This window comes from Aotus nancymaae, unplaced genomic scaffold (assembly GCF_030222135.1).
Source record: "Aotus nancymaae isolate 86718 unplaced genomic scaffold, 86718_ANA_hifiasm-v0.15.2.pri h1tg000016l, whole genome shotgun sequence".
NCBI classification, from domain to species: domain Eukaryota; kingdom Metazoa; phylum Chordata; class Mammalia; order Primates; family Aotidae; genus Aotus; species Aotus nancymaae.
The window spans coordinates 52,248,169-52,266,636 of record NW_026988428.1 but is presented as its reverse complement, the minus strand read 5'-3'; the positions used below and the strand labels follow the sequence as shown (position 1 = coordinate 52,266,636).

The 18,468-nt window shown below is 37.2% G+C and overlaps 2 protein-coding genes across 3 annotated transcripts in view; both read right to left on the bottom strand.

Moving 5' to 3' along the window:
- Positions 1 to 193: 193 nt before the first annotated feature.
- The window catches only part of NUP107 (nucleoporin 107), a 55,451-nt gene continuing 37,176 nt past the window's right edge, over positions 194 to 18,468 (bottom strand). For both annotated transcript variants that reach the window (XM_012444903.2, XM_064377315.1), the window contains exons 18-28: positions 16,454 to 16,523; positions 15,329 to 15,447; positions 14,548 to 14,586; positions 12,130 to 12,280; positions 11,674 to 11,786; positions 10,621 to 10,723; positions 8,647 to 8,807; positions 7,426 to 7,551; positions 6,913 to 7,026; positions 896 to 1,063; positions 194 to 536 (exon numbers count right to left, since the gene is read on the bottom strand). In XM_012444903.2, coding sequence (XP_012300326.1) covers positions 429 to 536; positions 896 to 1,063; positions 6,913 to 7,026; positions 7,426 to 7,551; positions 8,647 to 8,807; positions 10,621 to 10,723; positions 11,674 to 11,786; positions 12,130 to 12,280; positions 14,548 to 14,586; positions 15,329 to 15,447; positions 16,454 to 16,523 — 1,272 coding nt within the window. In that variant the 3' untranslated portion in view covers positions 194 to 428. The remainder of the gene's footprint in view (positions 537 to 895; positions 1,064 to 6,912; positions 7,027 to 7,425; positions 7,552 to 8,646; positions 8,808 to 10,620; positions 10,724 to 11,673; positions 11,787 to 12,129; positions 12,281 to 14,547; positions 14,587 to 15,328; positions 15,448 to 16,453; positions 16,524 to 18,468) is intronic.
- LOC135275402 (large ribosomal subunit protein eL8) lies at positions 3,269 to 4,096 on the bottom strand. Its single transcript, XM_064377317.1, has one exon. The coding sequence runs from the start codon at positions 4,078 to 4,080 to the stop codon at positions 3,280 to 3,282; it is 801 nt and encodes a 266-aa protein (XP_064233387.1). The 5' UTR covers positions 4,081 to 4,096; the 3' UTR covers positions 3,269 to 3,279.

Sequence of the window (18,468 nt, the reverse complement as noted above, 5' to 3'; positions counted from 1 at the left end):
GAAAACATTCTTGTTATAGTCATCTTCTTAATTCTAATACTCAAAAAATACCAAATTTTATGATAAATAAAAAATCATGTACCTGGCTTAAAAATAAATCTTTCCATAATCTTTATGATTTTAAAATATCAGCTTACAGAAAAAACTAGAATAGGAAATTTAATTTTCTTATTACATGATAAAGAGACAATCCTGGAATTTGTAAAAACAGAAAATTTTAATTTTTATATAGTTTTATTAATAAGCACAGAGAAACACTGATATACATACATTACATTTTCAAAGCGTCACCATAATATTCCGAAAAGTACAAAATTCAAATGTCTAAATTTTACATGGTGCAAAAGAAAAAATTACTAATAACAAGTATATTTTATTAAAAACGTCATTTATCACAAAAATTAGTGAGATTACAAAGAGTAGATGAACTATAACTGAATTTCATATCCTAATGGGTCAAGTCCCTGGTCTAGGAGCATTAGCGAGGACTCTCTTAGCTTCTGCAGCAACTTCCTTAGCTCTTCCTTAGAAAACACCTGATTTTTAAAAAGAGAAATAAGAATGAGAACAACGACAAGTATGAACATAATTACCTAATCAATCTGATTAGCTTCATATAAGAAGAAATTCCTCTTTAAGATTTATGTAGCCAGAGGCTAGTAAATTAGAGTGGTTCAGGAATTTCAAGGCTGTTTCTCAGAGTCGGTCTATATATTTCTAACTGCTTACAAATATAAACACATTTTGGGAAAAAAGCACAAACATTAAAACTGGACTATTACTTTAAGAAAATTCAAGAACAACTACAAATGTAAACACATCTTCACCAAATTAAATATTACTACAGAGTATATAAAATCATTAAAATTTAAAACTACAATGCTCTAGAACTTACCAGATACAGTTTGTGGCGCTCAGAGGATACCATATCTGCTAACTGTAGACATTCCTGATACTGACCAGTACTATGCAATATTGTATGAAGCAGAAAACACAACATTGGCAGACAAAGCTTTCTGAGTAAAACCATTTGATGTGTTCTTTCATGGTCTTCTTCAGCATCCTACAAACAGATATCGATAAATCCTTTTAACAATTTAAGGTAAAGATCCTTATAAAAAGAAAAGCCAAGTGCTGAATCAAACCCAAAATGTAATTGGTAGACAAGATTTAACAGCACAAAAGTATAAAGATGAACAAAGTAGACTACAGTGAGGTCAGAGGTATGAGTGAAAATAAAATGCTTCTGAATTTGTATTTCTAATAAACTTACTACATCCTGAATAAAAACATGCATAAAATGAATGAGTTAGAAACTGAATACAATTAGAGCAAAAATCAGAACAGAAGACAATCACCACTCCCTTGGATGTTTACACAGACACATAAAGACAGCTCTAAGGAGGTCTGAGAGGACACACCAGACTGACAGCAATCACTGCTGCTGGGAAAAAGAGGATGTGGGGAGGGGCACACAGGAAGGGTCAACTTCATTGCAGATTACTTTGTTTATAAACAAGGAAAATGGAATTTATGATTTCCTTATATAATTTTTAAAAACAGAAAAACAGAATAGATTTGAATAATACAATTAATGAGTCAGAACATATATATGAGGAAAAAAAGGAAAAACAGTTGGCATTCCTTTATACATACATGGATCTTTCTTCAAATCTATGTGAAGAGTAAAAGTACAGAAAAAAGAGTAAACTTCTTATGCCCACTACATTTACTTACAACAAATCTGAAAATGAAAATAATTAAAAAGTACCCAACCACATGATTTTTTTTTTTTATTTCATTTTTCTTCTTTTTTGAGACGATATCTTGCTCTGTCACCCAGTCTGAAATGCAGTGGTGCAATCATGGCTCCCTGAAGCCTTGACCTCTGGGCTCAAGCAACCCTCCTACCTCAGCCTCCCAAGTAGCTAAGAACCACAGGCATGTGCCACCATGCCCGGCTAATTTTTTTTTTATTATTTGTAGAGTTGGGGTCTCCCTATGTTGTCCAAGCTGGTAATCAAATTCTTGGGCTCAAGTGATCCTCCTGGCTCAGCCTCCCAAAGTGCTGGGACTACAGGAATGACACATACAATTTCTGAAATAATCTTAAAAATAGAAAGGAAATCAACAGCAGTAATGCAGAAAAAAAAAAAAGAAAAAAAAAGGACGAGCTAAAATAATAACTGCTCCTTTGAAAAGCCTAATAAAATATTTAAAAATATCTTCATGTGAGAGGCTATATTAAAATGCGAAAGCATTTTTCAAATGGAGATATAAGTGGAGGGGTTAATCAATAACAAAATATAATCTGGTAATTATACCAAGGAGTAATTATACTAATTTAGCCTAATTTAGGTCAGTTTTCCACACATAGGAAAAATTACTATCAATATTTTGGTCCTGTTTGAAGCATAAATACATATGAGCAAGTATTAAAGTGCTTCTTTATAAGGGAAAACACCTTTATTTCTGTTCTCAAATAGATACTGGCTACCTTCAGAGGTGGATTTCTTTTTTTTTTTTTTAAAATGGGGTTTCACCATGTTGGTCAGGCTGGTCTTGAACTCCCAACCTTAGGTGATCTGCCCGCCTTGGCCTCCAAAGTGCTTGGATTACAGGCATGAGCCACCATGCCTGGCCCAGAGGTGGATTTAAAATACTTCAAGGTTTTACGTAAATTCATATTAGTGATCCCAACCTAGAACCCAGTAAGAATAAGAACTGCTTCTTTCTGGACCGTTCATTTGTGCTCCAATGTAATCCTTCTATGTTAAAGAGGCCAGGTGCCCCTGGTTCCTGACTCTGTGTTGCTTGAAAGTAGCAGCAGGTTACTTTCTCATCTCATACGATGGATCCTGACTTGCTTTTCCTAAATCCTGTTGCTGCCACAGTATCAGAGTGTGCTGCAGTTGATCTCTTCTGCTAATTATAATGAATTCCTATACTAGCAGGTGGGCTGCCAGCAACCATCCAGGGTAATGGCTGACATACCCAGCAATTTGCCACAAGGAAAAGCAAATAAATAGCTCTGCTACAACCAAAGACATTTTTCTCATCTGAATTAAGAAAAGCTTTGAAATAGCCCGTAAATATGTAAAATAGAAAGATTATTTCCACTAGAGATATATAGTGCCTTATGTGTGAGAAAAACTCATTACCTAATATGTGTTGATAGCAAAAGTTGATTGGTACTGATATTATAGCTATTCCTTTTATTTATTTATTTTTTTTTTTGTTTTAATTATTTTTATTTACAGAAAACTCATCAGTGTACATTTAACCCAGTTTTGTGGCAAGTTCTTTAGCCTTTGCTTTTTCAAGCTTGGCGATGCGAGCCACAGACTTGGGACCCAGGACATTGCCTCCCCAGTGACGGCGGATCTCATCGTATCTGTCATTGTAATTGGTGCGGATAGCTTCCACCAGCTTAGCCAAAGCACCTTTGTCTTCCGAGTTAACATGTGTGAAGGCGACAGTGGTGCAGGTCTTCCTGTGGACTAGACGTCCCAGTCTTGCCTTCCCCTTGATAATGCAGTAAGGTACTCCCATTTTACGACACAGGGCAGGCAAGAAGACAACCAGCTCAATGGGATCCACGTCGTGTGCAATCACCACCAGCTGAGCTTTCTTGTTTTCCACCAAGGTGGTGACGGTGTTAACTCCTGCTCGAAGGACAGGTGGTCTCTTAGTGGGGACGTCCCCTTTGCCAGCCGCTTTCTTCTCGGCCCGGGCCAACAGCCTCTGCTTCTTTTCTTGTTTTGTCTCTGGTCTATACTTGTGGGCCAGCTTAAGCAGCTGAGTAGCTGTTTGGCGGTCCAGGGCCTGGGTGAACTGGTTAATTGCAGGGGGCACTTTCAGCCGCTTATAGAGGATGGCTCTCTGCCGCTGCAACCTGATATAGCGGGGCCATTTCACAAAGCGGGTGAGGTCTCTTTTGGGCTGGATGTCCTGTCCAATACCAAAATTTTTAGGCCTTTTCTCAAATAGTGGATTCACCACTTTCTTGGCCTCCTGCTTCTTCACGACAGCAGGGGCCGGAGCCACCTTCTTCCCCTTGGCCTTCTTTCCTTTCGGCATCTTGGGCGGCGGGAAGCCCTTTTATTTTTATTTTTATTTTTTTAAGGTGGGGTTTCACCATGATGGCCAGGTTGGTCTTGAACTCCTGACCTCAGGTGATCCACCCACCTCGGCCTCCCATAGTGCTAGGATTACAGGCAAGAGCCACCGCGCCCGGTCTTAAACTCCTGACCTCAGGTGATCCACCCACCTCGGCCTCCCATAGTGCTAGGATTACAGGCAAGAGCCACCGCGCCCGGCCGATATTATAGCTGTTCCTAATCTAAAGACAGTATCTTCACCTCAGTAATGCAATATCATTCATTTACCAAATATCATTGAAAGCCTCCCATGTGCTCACCTCCCATGTGCTCAGCATTACTTTAAGTGCCAGAGTCAAAGAAATAAATAAAACAAGGTTACTCCCTTCATTATGGTTATATTCTAATGAGGGTAGACATACAAAAACCAAATAAACTAATATGTATTATATAAGATTGTGCTAAGTGCTCTGAAAAAAACTAATGTAGGCTATGGAGATTAAAAGGGACAGGAGTGTGTGTATATATATACATGCATACATGCTATTTTAAATAGGGTGGTTGGGTTGGGGAGAGGTTCTTGAGGGAGATGGCATTTGAGCAGACTGCTAAAAGAAGTACAAAGTATCCATGCAGATATCTTTGTGAAGGAGCATTCTAGGCAGAAGGGAACCAGTGAAGAGGCCTAGAAGGCTAGAATATAGTGAGGGGGGAACAGGACACAAGATTAGGGGGTTAGTTTAAAAAAAAAAAGTATGTATACTCTTGCACATCAGGAAAAGAAAGATGGATTTTATTCCAAGTGTAATAAGAAGGCATCAGAAAGTTCTGGGTAGGACGGTTGCATATATTTCATTCTAAAAGGTTCACTAGTACATCTGTATAAGGAACGGACTGTATAAAGAACAGTGAGAAGCCAGGGAAGACAGTAGAGGCTTATGCTAGAGGTAGAGGTAATGGAGGTGGTGAAAGGTAGGTAAAGATGAGCTGCCTGCTCCATTCTCCCTGACATCCCTCTGTGCCACCAGCCCTAACACTAAGGGGACTATTCTACAGCTATTTAAAAACTTGAGGCGTAGCTATATGAAAACACCGCATAATGCTAGGGCTATTGCATACAGCCGTGCCTTGCACAAGGGTGGCTGGCTAAGCAAGTTAGTGGGGCTGAAATCTAGCCTGTGCTCTGTTCTACATGTCGTGTGGACTGGCCATGGAACCTATTGTGTGAGGGAAGGGAATTACAATTTTTTTTTTTTTTGAGACAGAGTCTCCCTCTGTCACCCAGGCTAGAGTGCTGTGGCACAATCTCAGCTCAATGAAACCTCTGCCTCCAGGTTCCGTGGATTCTCCCGCCTGAGCCTCCCTATTAGCTGGGATTACAGGCACGAGCCACCACACCTGACTAGTTTTTTATATTTTTAGTAGAGATAGGGTTTCACCATATTGGCCAGGCTGGTCTCTAATTCCTGGCCTCATATGATCCACCTGCCTTGGCCTCCCAAACTGCTGGGATTACAGGCGTGAGCCACTGCAGCCAGAAATTACAATTTTCTAATTCACATACAAGTGACACGTGTTAGCAGGAGCCTTGAATAGTGCCCTACATCATCGAATATATAAGAGCATCAGGCTTGACTCAACAAAGGTGATTAAAACATCATTATTAATTATTTAATTGTTCAAAAAATCTCTTTTCTGGATTAGTTTTAAAGAAATAATTGAGATCAAACATTGATTTTAAAACCCTTGATGAAATAAAATGGTATCATTCATTGCCTTCTATCTAAACTTTATTTATTTTTTTTTTGAGACAAGGTCTTGCCCTGTCACCTTGGCTGAAGTGCAGTGGCACAATCTCAGCTCACTGCAATCTCTGCCTCCTGGGGGGTTCAAGTCATTCTCCTGCCTCAGCCTCCCTAGTAGCTGGGACTACAGGCATGAACCACCACACCTGGCTAATTTTTCTGTATTTTTAGTAGAAACGGAGTTTTGCCCTGTTGTCCAGGCTGGTCTCAAGCTTCTGACCTCAGGTGATCCACCTGTCTCAGCCTCCCAAAGCGCTAGGAGAACAGGCGTGAGCCACCACACTTGGCTCCATTTTTATAAGACCCCAGACTATTTTGTGGCTTTCACTACCTAATCTACTTAGATTAAATAATAATTAGAATAGCAAAGATTTACATACAAATAAAGCACTGAAGTCTTTTCAAAGTTTAAGTATCACTTAATTAGCATTTTGCAACATTAAAATTTTATCTTCAAGAGAATCAGCATAAAAACCTGTGCTTTTCTTATGGCACTTAATACTTCTGTAACTGGTTCTCAACACAGGCTGTATATTATATTAAAGCACTCCAGGTGATTAAAAAAAAAAAAAAAAACAAACTCCAGCCCTACCTCAGACCAATTACACCAGAATCTCTGGGAGTGGAACCCTGCAGTGTTTTTAAAAAGTTTGCCAGGTCATTAAAATGGACAGCCCAGAGGTGACAGCCCCTACCTCAGCTATCAGTAACTCAAGTTACCTTCATATCTGTAAATTGAGTCACATACATGTATAATAAATATTTAGGTCCAGATTTTTTTAAATTAGATTTTTGTATCCTGTGTAAACATAGTAAATGTGAACTAATAGTTTATCCAAGAATCAAATATTCCCATTCCCTAGCTAGTATTTTTGGCTTAGCTTAAAATATGGGATTTAGCTATATCTACAATTATATAAAATCTGTAGATGCTCCTATTTGGAGACAGAGCATTTACACATGGTGAGTGTTTTGGTTTCTGGCTATAAACAATGCACACAGCTTACCTCTCTAACATCCACAAGCCACCCTCCATCAACAAACAACAAGACGTTATACATTTTCTCCTTCACATCAGCAGTTAGGGCGTCTAAATGCCCTTTCCAAATACCAAAATCCATCTGCAAAACAAACATAAGGTAGACATATAATGGATAAAACCCAATAAATAATGTATTTGTAAAGTACAGACAGGAATATACATATAAAACATCATTCTCAAGAGTTGACATTTAAGTCTGCCAAATATAAAAATAAGTATCAACAGACTGCAATTAAATAAAATGCTGAATAAGGTTAACTTTGTAAATAAATGTTCATGTCACCTGAAGGCATTTTTCATGTTTGGTTAATTACCTACAGAAAAGTAAGTAAACAGATTGCGTCTTCCAAAGCAGGACATTAACAGGAAGATTATCTGTTATGATAGAAAGATAGTTGCTGAAGAAATGATCTCTTTAAATATATAACATACAGTTATAAGATGCAGTAGGTACATCCTAGATCCATATTTAACTTACTTCATATTTCTTTTCTTTGTGTTCATGAGCTACTTTCTCAGTAAAAGTTGGTTGAGGTATCAAAGTAGGTTTCTGTGGAACTGAATTCATGTGCTTAAACCACTCATTAAAGGTTTCATGGGCTTCCTAAAATGTAAAATAAAAAAACGCAAAATATAAAATAACCAAAGTTTTCACTTTTGTTTCATCAAAATTTTTAACATTTGATTCTTAATTTTGCAGCATCAAGAAACAAAACTGTTCAATATTTATTTTTTGCATACAAAAAGGTCATACCATGAATAAATATTTTGTCAAATGACAAACAACAGCAAGGTATATATATTGTGTTTTCTGGCATATTCTCCAATCTCAGCACCAGATCACATATTATCTTTACATTTATCAATCTGTAACATATGCATGTGTACTTGTCTTCTTAACTAGTCTATTAGCTTTTAGAAGGCAAGGATAGGGTGTTATCCACAGATTTGGCCCTACTACCTAACCTACTATAATTATGTAATTATTTATGGAATAAAAAATTTTTTTTTTTGTTTCTGAGACAGGGCCTTGCTCTGTCATCCAGGCTGGAGTGCATGATCTGATGAAGACAAGGCATGATCTCTGCTCACTGCAGCCTCAACTTCCTGGGCTCAAGTGAACCTCCCACCTCAGCCTCTCAAGTAGCTGGGACTACAAGTACATGCTACCATGCCTGGCTAATTTTGTTTTTATTTTTTTGTAGAGATGTGTGTGTGGGGGTGTCTCACTATGTTGCTCAGGCCAGTCTTGAACTCCTAGGCTCAAACATTCTGCCTTGGCATCCTAAAGTGTTGGGATTATAGGCCTGAGTCACCATATCTGGCCTTGAATGAATTTTGAATGAGTATGCTGTTATTTTAGTCATAACAAACCTACAGCAGCTTACTTTTTCTCAGTTATTGATAAAAGCAGAAATTTTAAGCTGAGACAAGCTTTTATAAAATCTTAAGAAAACATAACTTCCGGACATCATAGACACTGTCTACCATGTGAGATGATCCTGGTTGGTTAACAGATTAGAAAATCATGCTAATGAAGACAAGGTCACAATGTCAGACCCCCTGTGGATGAGTCAGCACTATAGTCACAAGAGAGGTAAGATGCATTAACACTACTTCTAGAAAAAAGTTCAAACTCTGAGAGTGAATCAGAAAAATCATCACGAAGCACATCTGTGGCTTTCTTTTATAGTCTCACCAAATAAGCTCTGATGCACAAATGTTCTCTGATAGCATTATCATCTTCAGCAGGAAGTGGACTTTCCATTCCTTGTTCCTCCCACTGATTATAGATTTCTGCTATAGAATCCTGAGGAATTTTCACAAATACTTCTTTTGCAGCTTCGTGCTTTTTTGATGCTGTGAAAAAAAGATACACAATTTTAAAGACCTATGGGCTTCTGTGTAATGGTTTCTAAAAGAGTCAAATCACTGGTTTACAACTTTTACAGTGACCTGTAACTATTTCAGGGCCTAAGGCACTCTGTTAAAGGTCTTGGTGATCTTTCTACCTAATAGACTGGCTTTTTCCTATCTCAATGTGATACTAACACAAAAGGATACATCAAATACAGTTACCTTTACATATTTCTATGTCTTAAAGAAAGCAATTACGTTTTTCAAAGTCTGATTATTACTATTTGCAAAATTGATTAGGACAATGAAAATTCACCATTAAAATGTTTTGTTTCATAATACCAGGTTTGATAGATAAATATCTAACTGGTTTTCTCCTCCCTAGTGGAAGGACCAAAAACAAAAAACAACCCCCCAAAAAATTTAAAAATACATGAATTTGAACAAAAAGTTTTTTTTTCAAGGAGACATGAACAAAATTATTTATTGGAGCATTGTTTGTAATGTAAGATATTAGAAACAACTTAATCATTCACTACTGAGAGCATGAATCAATAAACCTTGGCTTATTTCTATAACAAAACTTTATGCAGCAGCAGAAAGTAACACTGACTAAACTAGATCTATCACCTATCTATAAATATGAATAAATCTTTAAAAACTCGTCAAATTAAAAAAGAAAATTGCGTAAGACTAGTATCATGTAGTAATAGTAATCTAAATTTTAAGTACTTCAACAAATATTCTAAATACTCTCAAATAATACTATCTTTTTCTTTTTTTTTTTTTTGCTTTTCTTTTCATCCTCTCACCCCCTGCTATCCCTCCGTTAGCCCCCCACCCACCAACAGGCCCCAGTGTGTGATGTTCCCCTCCCTATGTCCATTTGTTCTCACTTTTCAACACCCACTTATGAGTGAGAACATGCAGTGTTTGGTTTCCTGTTCTTGTGTCAGTTTGCTGAGAATGATGGTTTCTAGCTTTATCCATGTTCCTGAAAAGGACATGACTCATCTTTTTTTGTGGCTGCATAATATTCCCTGGTGTATATGTGCCACATTTTCTTTATCCAGTCTATCACTGATGGGTATTTGGGTTGGTTCCAAGACTTTGCTATTGTAAACAGTGCTGCAAAAAACATATGTGTGCATGTGTCTTTATAATAGAATGATTTATAATCCTTTGGGTATATACCCAGTAATGGGATTGCTGGGTCAAATTATTTCTATTCCCAGATCCTTGAGGAATTGCTGCACTGGCTTCCACAATGGTTGAACTAATTTACACTCCCACCAACAGTGCAAAAGTGTTCCTATTTCTCCACATCCTCTCCAGCATCTGTTGTCTCCTGATTTTTTTAATGATCGCCATTCTAATTCGCATGAGATGGTATCTCAATGTGGTTTTGATTTGCATTTCTCTAGTGACCAGTGATGATAAGCTTTTTTCATGTTTGTTGGCTGCATATATGTCGTCTGTTGAAAAGTGTCTGTTCATATCCTTTGCCCACTTTTTGGTGGGGTTTTTTTTTTCTTGTAAATTTGAACAAAAACTTTTTAAAAAAAGAATAAAAGGCTAGGTATGGTGGCTCATTCATATAATCCCAGCACTTAAGGAGGCGGAGGTGGGAGGATTGCTTGAGGCCAGGAGTTTGAGACATGCCTAGGCAATATAGTGAGACACCATCTCTACAAACTTTTTTTTAAAAAGTAGGTGGGTGTGGTGGTGGGAGCCTATAGACCCAGCTACTTGGGAGGCTGAGGTAAGAAGATGAATGGAGCCCAGGAGTTTGAAGCTGCATAAAAATATAGCATACCCAAGAATTTTCTCATAATTGCATTGCCTTGTTTCAGTGCTTCTGCTCTCTGTGCTGGGTCAAATACCAACCAGTCGATTACATCAATTTTTAAGCGATCCTCCTATTTATTAAAGAGGAAAAAAAGAAAAAGGAATATCAGGTTTTTTAAAAAAGATATTCTACAAATTAGTAGAATTAACTTACACCTGTACTTGCAGTAAACATCATTTTTCCTCAAGTTATATGAAATGATGATAACATCTAACTTTTCTTAGTGTATTATCATATTTAACAGCTCTCTATTAAATTATAGAAAATACTGCCACACATGGTGGCTCACATCTGTAATCCTAGCACTTTGGGAGGCCGAGGCAAGCAGATCCCTTGAGCTCATGAGTTCAAGACCAGCCTGGGCAACATAGCAAAACCCTGTCTCTACAAAAAAATATAAAAAATTAGCCGGGCATGGTGGCACATGCCTGTAGTCCCAGCTGTTCGGGAGACTGAAGGAAGATGGCTTGAGTCTGGAAGGCAAAGGTTGTAGTGAGCCGAGATAGCGGCACTGCACTCCAGCCTTGGTAACAGAGCCAGACCTTGCCTCAAAATAAATAAATAAATAAAAATAAATTATAGAAAAAATTTACTGAATTATTAATTTGGAATTATATATTGTATGTCTCACCAACTTAACCATGTGATTCCTTTAAATGTTACTCTAAAATAGTTTTCTTAGATATAACTTTCTATTCCTTTCTGAAAATATGAGTAAGCAAGCTACATAAGTTAGTGATTAACAAGTATTTAAAATAACCTGATGAGCAACAAACCAAAGCTGAGATTTTTTTTTCTATTAAAGAAGCTTCCTTTAAACATACTATAAGTAATCCTTTACATAAGACTTAAAATTTGCTGCCAATTTTTATAATTTAACATGTCTGGGCTGACAAAGAAACATTCTTAAAAAAGAAAAACTAACATAGAATTTCTTTTACAAAGGGAGAAATTCACCAAGGAATAACATAAAAGATTATTAGAAGTTACACAACACCTTTGCCCCCCATCCTAAATTACCTCAGTAGTGCCAGTATCTAGGGCTGGGGCCAGGTCATGATGACTAAATTCACCGTTATCTTTCTTTCGAATATTCTCAACTACGGTTTTTGTTATTGTTGCAACATCCAAATCTAAATTATTTTTTGAAGAGACAAAAAACAAAGATTAATCATTGATACTAATATTCTCTAAACAGTCACAATGATTTGGTAAATTTGAAACAATAATTTCTTAAAAATGAAATACGTAAAATATGAAAGATATTTATATAAGAGAAAATGCCAAAATTAAAATATATTTTACATATGAGTTACAATGTAAGTAACATTAGTCCTAAAACAGAAATTCCCTGAAAATTCTATTACTTTTTTCCCCTAAAGAGAAATAAGATTTAAAACTAGGAAAAATATTACTACAGCCAAAATGAGTATTTGCCTACAAAGGTCAATAGACAAAGTTTTCAACCATTTTTACCTGCTTCTTTAGCCAACTCCAAGCAATGGTGGCGCTGCTCAAATTCTGTAACACTTTCCAAAAATAAAGCATAATGGGCAACAGCTAGGTCTTGAGGCAAATGACAGGTATAAAATGCTATGAGATTTGTATGTTTCTCACTTATTAAAAGCTAAAAAACAGAAAAAGATCAAAGTATGTCAGTAATAAAAAAGTTTACTTCAAAATCTCAAAGATATTCAGGAGAGGTTCATACAGATATGGATTTGTGTTGCTAAACATAATTTCATTTTATATTTGTTTATTTGAGACAGGGTCTCACTCTTGTCACCCAGGCTGGGATGTAGTGGCACGATCATGGTTCATTGAAATCTCTGCATCCTGGGTTCAGGTGATCCTCCCACTTTAGCCTCCCGAATAGGTGGGACTACAGGCACATGCCACCATGCCCTACTGATTTTTTGTATTTTTTTAGTAGAGACGGCTTTTCACTATGCTGGCTAGGCTGGTCTTAAACTCCTGGGCTCAAGTGATCTGCCCACCTTGACCTCCTGAAGTGCTGGGATTACAGGCATGGGCCCCTGTGTCCAGTCCAGAATAATTTTAAATTCTAAAAAGTGAGTGCAGTTGGCTCTTTAACAGCATATGTTTGAACTGTGTGGGTTCACTTACATGTGGACTTTTTTCAATAAATATATTGAAAAATTGGCTGGGTATGGTGGCTTGTGCCTATAATTCCAGCACTTTGGGAGGCTGAGGAAGAAGTATCACTTGAGGCCGGGCATGGTGGTTCACACCTGGAATCCCAGCACTTTGGGAGGCTGAGGCAGGCGGATCACATGAGACCAGCCTGGAGAACAAGACAAAAACCCCATCTCTACTAAAAATACAAAATTTATCCAGGCATGGTGGCACATGCCTGTAATCCCAGCTGCTCGAGAGGCTGAGGCAGGAGAATCATTTGTCCATTTCAGACAGACAATTCATCCTGTAAACAGACAGCATAAACTTACAGTACTATACTATAAATGTAGTTTCTCTTTCGTACGATTTTTATTATTTATTAATTTTTTAATTTTTAAAAGTTATTTATTAATTTTTTAACCTTTTTTAAAAAAAAGACAGGTTCTCGCTGTTGCCCAGGCTAGTCCTGAACTACTGGGCTCAAGTGATCCACCCACCTTGGCTTCCCAAAGTGCTGGGATTACAGGTGCAAGCCACCATGCCCGGCCTGATTGTTTTTTTTTTTTTTTTTGAGATGGTCTCACTCTCACCCAGCTGGAGGGCAGTGTGGTGAGATCACAGTTCACTGCAACCTCCATCTTATGGGCTCCCTCAATATTCCTCCCTCAGCCTCCCAAGTAGTTGGGTTTACAGATATGAATCACTGTGCCTGGCTAATTTTAAATAATTTTTTGTAGTAGAGAGAGGGATCTCCCTATGTTGCCCAGCTGATCGCAAACTTCTGGACTCAAGCAATCCTCCAGCCTCTGCCTCCCAGAGTGTTGGGATTACAGGTATGAGCCACCATGCCTCGCCCTTATGATTTTCTTTTTTTTTTTGAGACAGAGTTTCGCTCTTGTTACCCAAGCTGGAGTGCAATGGCACTATCTCGGCTCACCGCAACCTCCGCCTCCTGGGTTCAAGCAATTCTCCTGCCTCAGCCTCCTGAGTAGCTGGGATTACAGGCATGTGCCACCATGCCCAGCTAATTTTTTGTAGTTTTAGTAGAGACGGGGTTTCACCGTGTTGACCAGGATGGTCTCGATCTCTTGAACTCGTGATCCACCCGCCTCGGCCTCCCAAAGTGCTGGGATTACAGGCGTGAGCCACCGCGCCCGGCTGATTTTCTTAGTAATGTTTTCTTTAGCTTACATTATCATAATACAGTACAGTTGAGCTTTGAACAACATGGGTTTGAACTGTGCAGGTCCACTTATGCACGAATATTTTTCAACTCAACTTACATAGAAAATATAGTATTATCTGGATGTGAAATCTGCAAATATGGAAGGCCAACTTTTTATACATGCAAGTTGTGCAGAGCCAACTGTGGACATGAGTATACACAGATTTTGTTATATGTGGGGGTCCTGGAACCAATCCCCCAAGTATACTGAGGGATGACTGTATATAATACGTGTAACATACAAAATGTGTTAATTGGGTGTTTATGTTATTGGTATGGTTTCTCATCAGCAATAGAGTATCAGTAGTTAAGTTTTTAGGGAGTCAAAAGTTAGAGTGAATTTTTGATTGTGCAGCGGGGAGGGGTGTTTTCCTAATCCCAGCGTTGTTCAAGGGTCAACTGTGCTGATAATTAAAAGATCTCTTATGGATTCTGATGCTTTTTTATCATTGAGAATTAAAATAGTATTCTGATTTTTGTTTTCATTAAAATAGTAAAAAAGAGTAAGTTTGTAGGTTCTCAAAGTTTACCTGTATGTATGTCTTTAAAACTTCAATAGAAACTTCTTCCTTCATAGGAAAAAAAGACATAATAATTATAAATTCAACTGCTTATATTAAAGAGTAATAAAATTTTTAATACAAATTCTGCTATTAAATAATTTAATAATTGCAATGTTTACCATTGAGCAGTAACTATACACCAAGCTAAGTGCTTACCACAGTTCATCTACCGCATGATTTAACCTTACCATAACTCTTTTTGGCTAATTACTATTATTGTTCATATTTTACAGAGGAAGAAATTAATACCCAGGGAAGTTTTATTTACCCATAATTACACAGATAGAAGCTGCTGAATAAGGGTATAAATTCAGGACTCTTACTCCAAAGTCCAAGCTTTCAATTACTTTATCATTCACTTTGTACATGTACTCTGACCAAAATGTTATTATTATTTTTTTTTTAGAAAAAAAGCAACAAAACAACCAACAAAGTTTTAAAATCTCACATAGCACTTAGTTTGTTTAGTTAGCTTAGCTGGTTGATTTAAAGGTGGGTACAGACAAGGATAAAATTATGAGTTTATTAAAAACCAGGTAACCAACAGCATTCTGTGGTCACAGACTAGAACTCTAAAGCGTCACTCACTGAGAGTGAGTTATCGTTGAGTGACTATACAAGGCTATATGGAAGACATTTGATTCATTATCACCATTTCTAGAAAACAACAACAACAAAAGTAGTGTTTTCCTGACACTAGGTACACAGCATCAATATTATAGAGAAGAAATAGTTTCTTTTTATATACCTTGGTCTGTAGTCCCAGAGTACGGAAAAACAAAATGAGGTGAGTCATAAAGCGAAGAAGGTGTCCAGGTAGATTGTTTCTGCTTTTGGAAAGCCATCTGCTAAACTCATCCATCAAACCTACAAGCCATCAAAGCAAAGATTCAACAATAGGAATAAAATCAAAAGAAAAAAATAAACATTACCAAGAACATTTACTTCACTCCTATAGTGCTTTAAAGTCACTGTATTGGCCAGGCGCAGTGGCTCACGCCTGTAATCCCAGCACTTTGGGAGGCCAAGGAGGGCAGATCGCCTGAGGTCGACAGTTCAAGACCAACCTGACCAACATGGAGAAACCCTGTCTCCACTAAAAAGACAAAAATTGGCCAGGCATGGTGGCGCATGCCTGTAATCCTATCTACTCAGGAGGCTGAAGCAGGAGAATTGCTTGAACCTGGGAGGCTGAGGTTGCGGTGAGCTGAGATCACGCCATTGCACTCCAGCCTGGGCAACAAGAGCAAAACTCCATCTCAAATAAATAAAGTCACTGTCTCATTATTAATAGCCATGATATAACTCTACACTCTCTTAAACAGAGTCTGGGTAAAATCCAAACTTTGTTTTATAAAAACCAAATGACATGAAAGGTCACCTCTGACATAAAGAGTTGCATTCAAATAGGTTAATATTTATCAAGACGTGGTAAGTTACATGCATTGTTTGGATAACTTAAAAAAATTACCGTAAGACAATGAAGAACTCATACAAAGTAAAATAAAACGGGCTGGGCGTGGTCACTCATCCCTGTAATCCCATGCCTGTAATACACAGCACTTTGGGAAGCTGAGGCAGGTGGATCACCTGAGGTCAGGAGTTGCAGACCAGCCTGGCCAACATAATGAAACCCCATCTCTACTATCAACACAAAAATTAGCTGGGCGTGGCGGTGTGCACCTGTAATCCCAGCTACTCAGGAGGTTAAGACTAGTGAATAGCATGAACCCAGGAGACGGAGGTTGCAGTGAGCTGAGGTTGTGCCAATGCACTCCAGTCTGGGTGACAGGGTGAGACTTTGTCCCCGAAAAAAACAAAACAAAACAAAACAAAACAAAACACAACAAAGTAAAATAAAACTGTATCTTACCATCAATGTCTCCCAGGATAAGAAACTTTTGAACTATATGATAATGTTCTTGATTCTCTTCCAGAACTCTCTGAAAAAAATTTTTTAAATTTTCCATAAATCTTCTAGTGGTCATTCTGTAGTATATATTCATTGTTAAACTAAAAATGTTAAACTTTTGAAGGAACATATAGAAAGAAAAAGTTGGAAATTAAGGGCCTTAGGAATATCAAAACAAAATAAAACATGGAAAGGATACTGCCTACTGCCTTTGGAATATACTCACAGCTTACAAATCCAGAACTGAAAAGCATCTTTGAAAGTAGAGACTATGTTATAACAATTTAATCTCTCAATGGTATTAAACTTTTATTCTTATATTTTATTCCTATTTATCTTGATACTACACATGGTGTACCAGAAAGGAAGAACTCATGTGACCTAAGCAAAATAATTAAGATTTCTTTCAACATGAGCAGCAGTACTCGAAAGCATTCTTTGAGTATTCTCTTCTGTACACGGCACCAAGGATGAAAAAAACAAAATAGTGATCACATACAGAATAGAGAAAACCTTTTGTAAGTTATTTGCAGCTTGATTTTTTGAAGAAAATATTTCATTTTTTGTTGTCAAACTTTTAATTTTTATTTAGTTAGCTGTCTAAATTTTCTTTCAGCATTTGTTCATTTTTACATTCAAACCTTTGCTCTATCTGGAATTTATTTTAATTACATGGCATGAGGTAGGGTCTAACTTTGTTTTCTTCCAGATGGAAAGCCAATTATGCCAGCACCATTTATTTAAATAAACCATCCCTTTCCCTCTGAAATGAAACGTCACCTCTGACATCTGTTAAGTTCTCATACACACTTGGATCTGGTTTGGACTGTTAAATTCTCATATATACTTGGATCTAGTTTAGACTTTGTGTTCCACTCATCTGTTTATTTTCATGTCAGTTCTATACTGTTTTGTTGTATCTTCATAATAAGTTTTATTATTAAGGCAAGTACCCTATAATTATTTTTTTCCCTTTTTTGAGTGTGTTTTTTTGTTTGTTTGTTTTTGAGACAGAGTCTCATTCTGTTGCCCAAGCTGGAGTGCAGTGATGCAATCACGGTTCACTACAGCCTCTACCTCACCAGGCTCAGGTGATCCTCCCACCTCAGCCTCCTGAGAAGCTGGAACTACAGGTGCATGCCACCACACCTGGCTAATTTTAAAAATTTTTTGTAGAGATGGGGTTTTGTCATGTTGTCCAGGCTGCTCTCAAACTCCTGAGCTCAAGTGATCCTCCTGACTTAGCCTTCAAAAGTGCTGATATCAGAGGTGTGAGCCACCAAGTCCAGCCTATTGTTCTTTTTCAAAACGTCCTTGCCATTCTCGATTATTCTTTTACTTGACAACTTTCTGCCCAGAAGTAATATTTCAAAGCATTAGGTTTCTATGCTAATTTTGGAATAAGTGATATTTATATTAAATGCCCTCATCCAGGAACATGATATATCTATTTATTTCTTATTTTATGCCTTCAGTAAGAGTCTATAGTTTTTAAATGAAGGACTTGTAACCCTTGATTAATTTTTTATGTCTATATCTCTTTAGTTTTGATCACTCATTTAAATGGAACTTTTGGGGAGGGAGTACTAAATCCTTTTCTAAATAGTTATAACAAGTACAAAAGGCTGACTTAAAAAAAACTTTTGTATCTAGCTACTTTAACGAATTCTTTTGTTAATTCTAGTAACTTACTGAGCTTTAAGTTTCTAGACTAATATTTTCGTCATATGTAAATGTTCTTCCCTTTCTAGTATTTCTATCTGTTTCTTAATTTTCTTGTTTTATTTCATTAGCTAGAATCTCCAAAATAACAGACTGGTAATAAACACTTGACAGAAAAAGCATTAATTTCCTTGCTAAACCAAGTGCTCTTATATAAGAAAAATATAAAAGCCCACAGAAAAATAGCTAAAAGATATGAACAAAAAATTCACAAATGGTCAATAAACATAAGGGAATGCTCAGCCTTATGAACA

Coding starts and splice junctions, on each gene's coding strand:
- LOC135275402 (XM_064377317.1), bottom strand. CDS start 4,080: ATGCCGAAAGGAAAGAAGGCCAAGGGGAAGAAGGTGGCTCCGGCCCCT.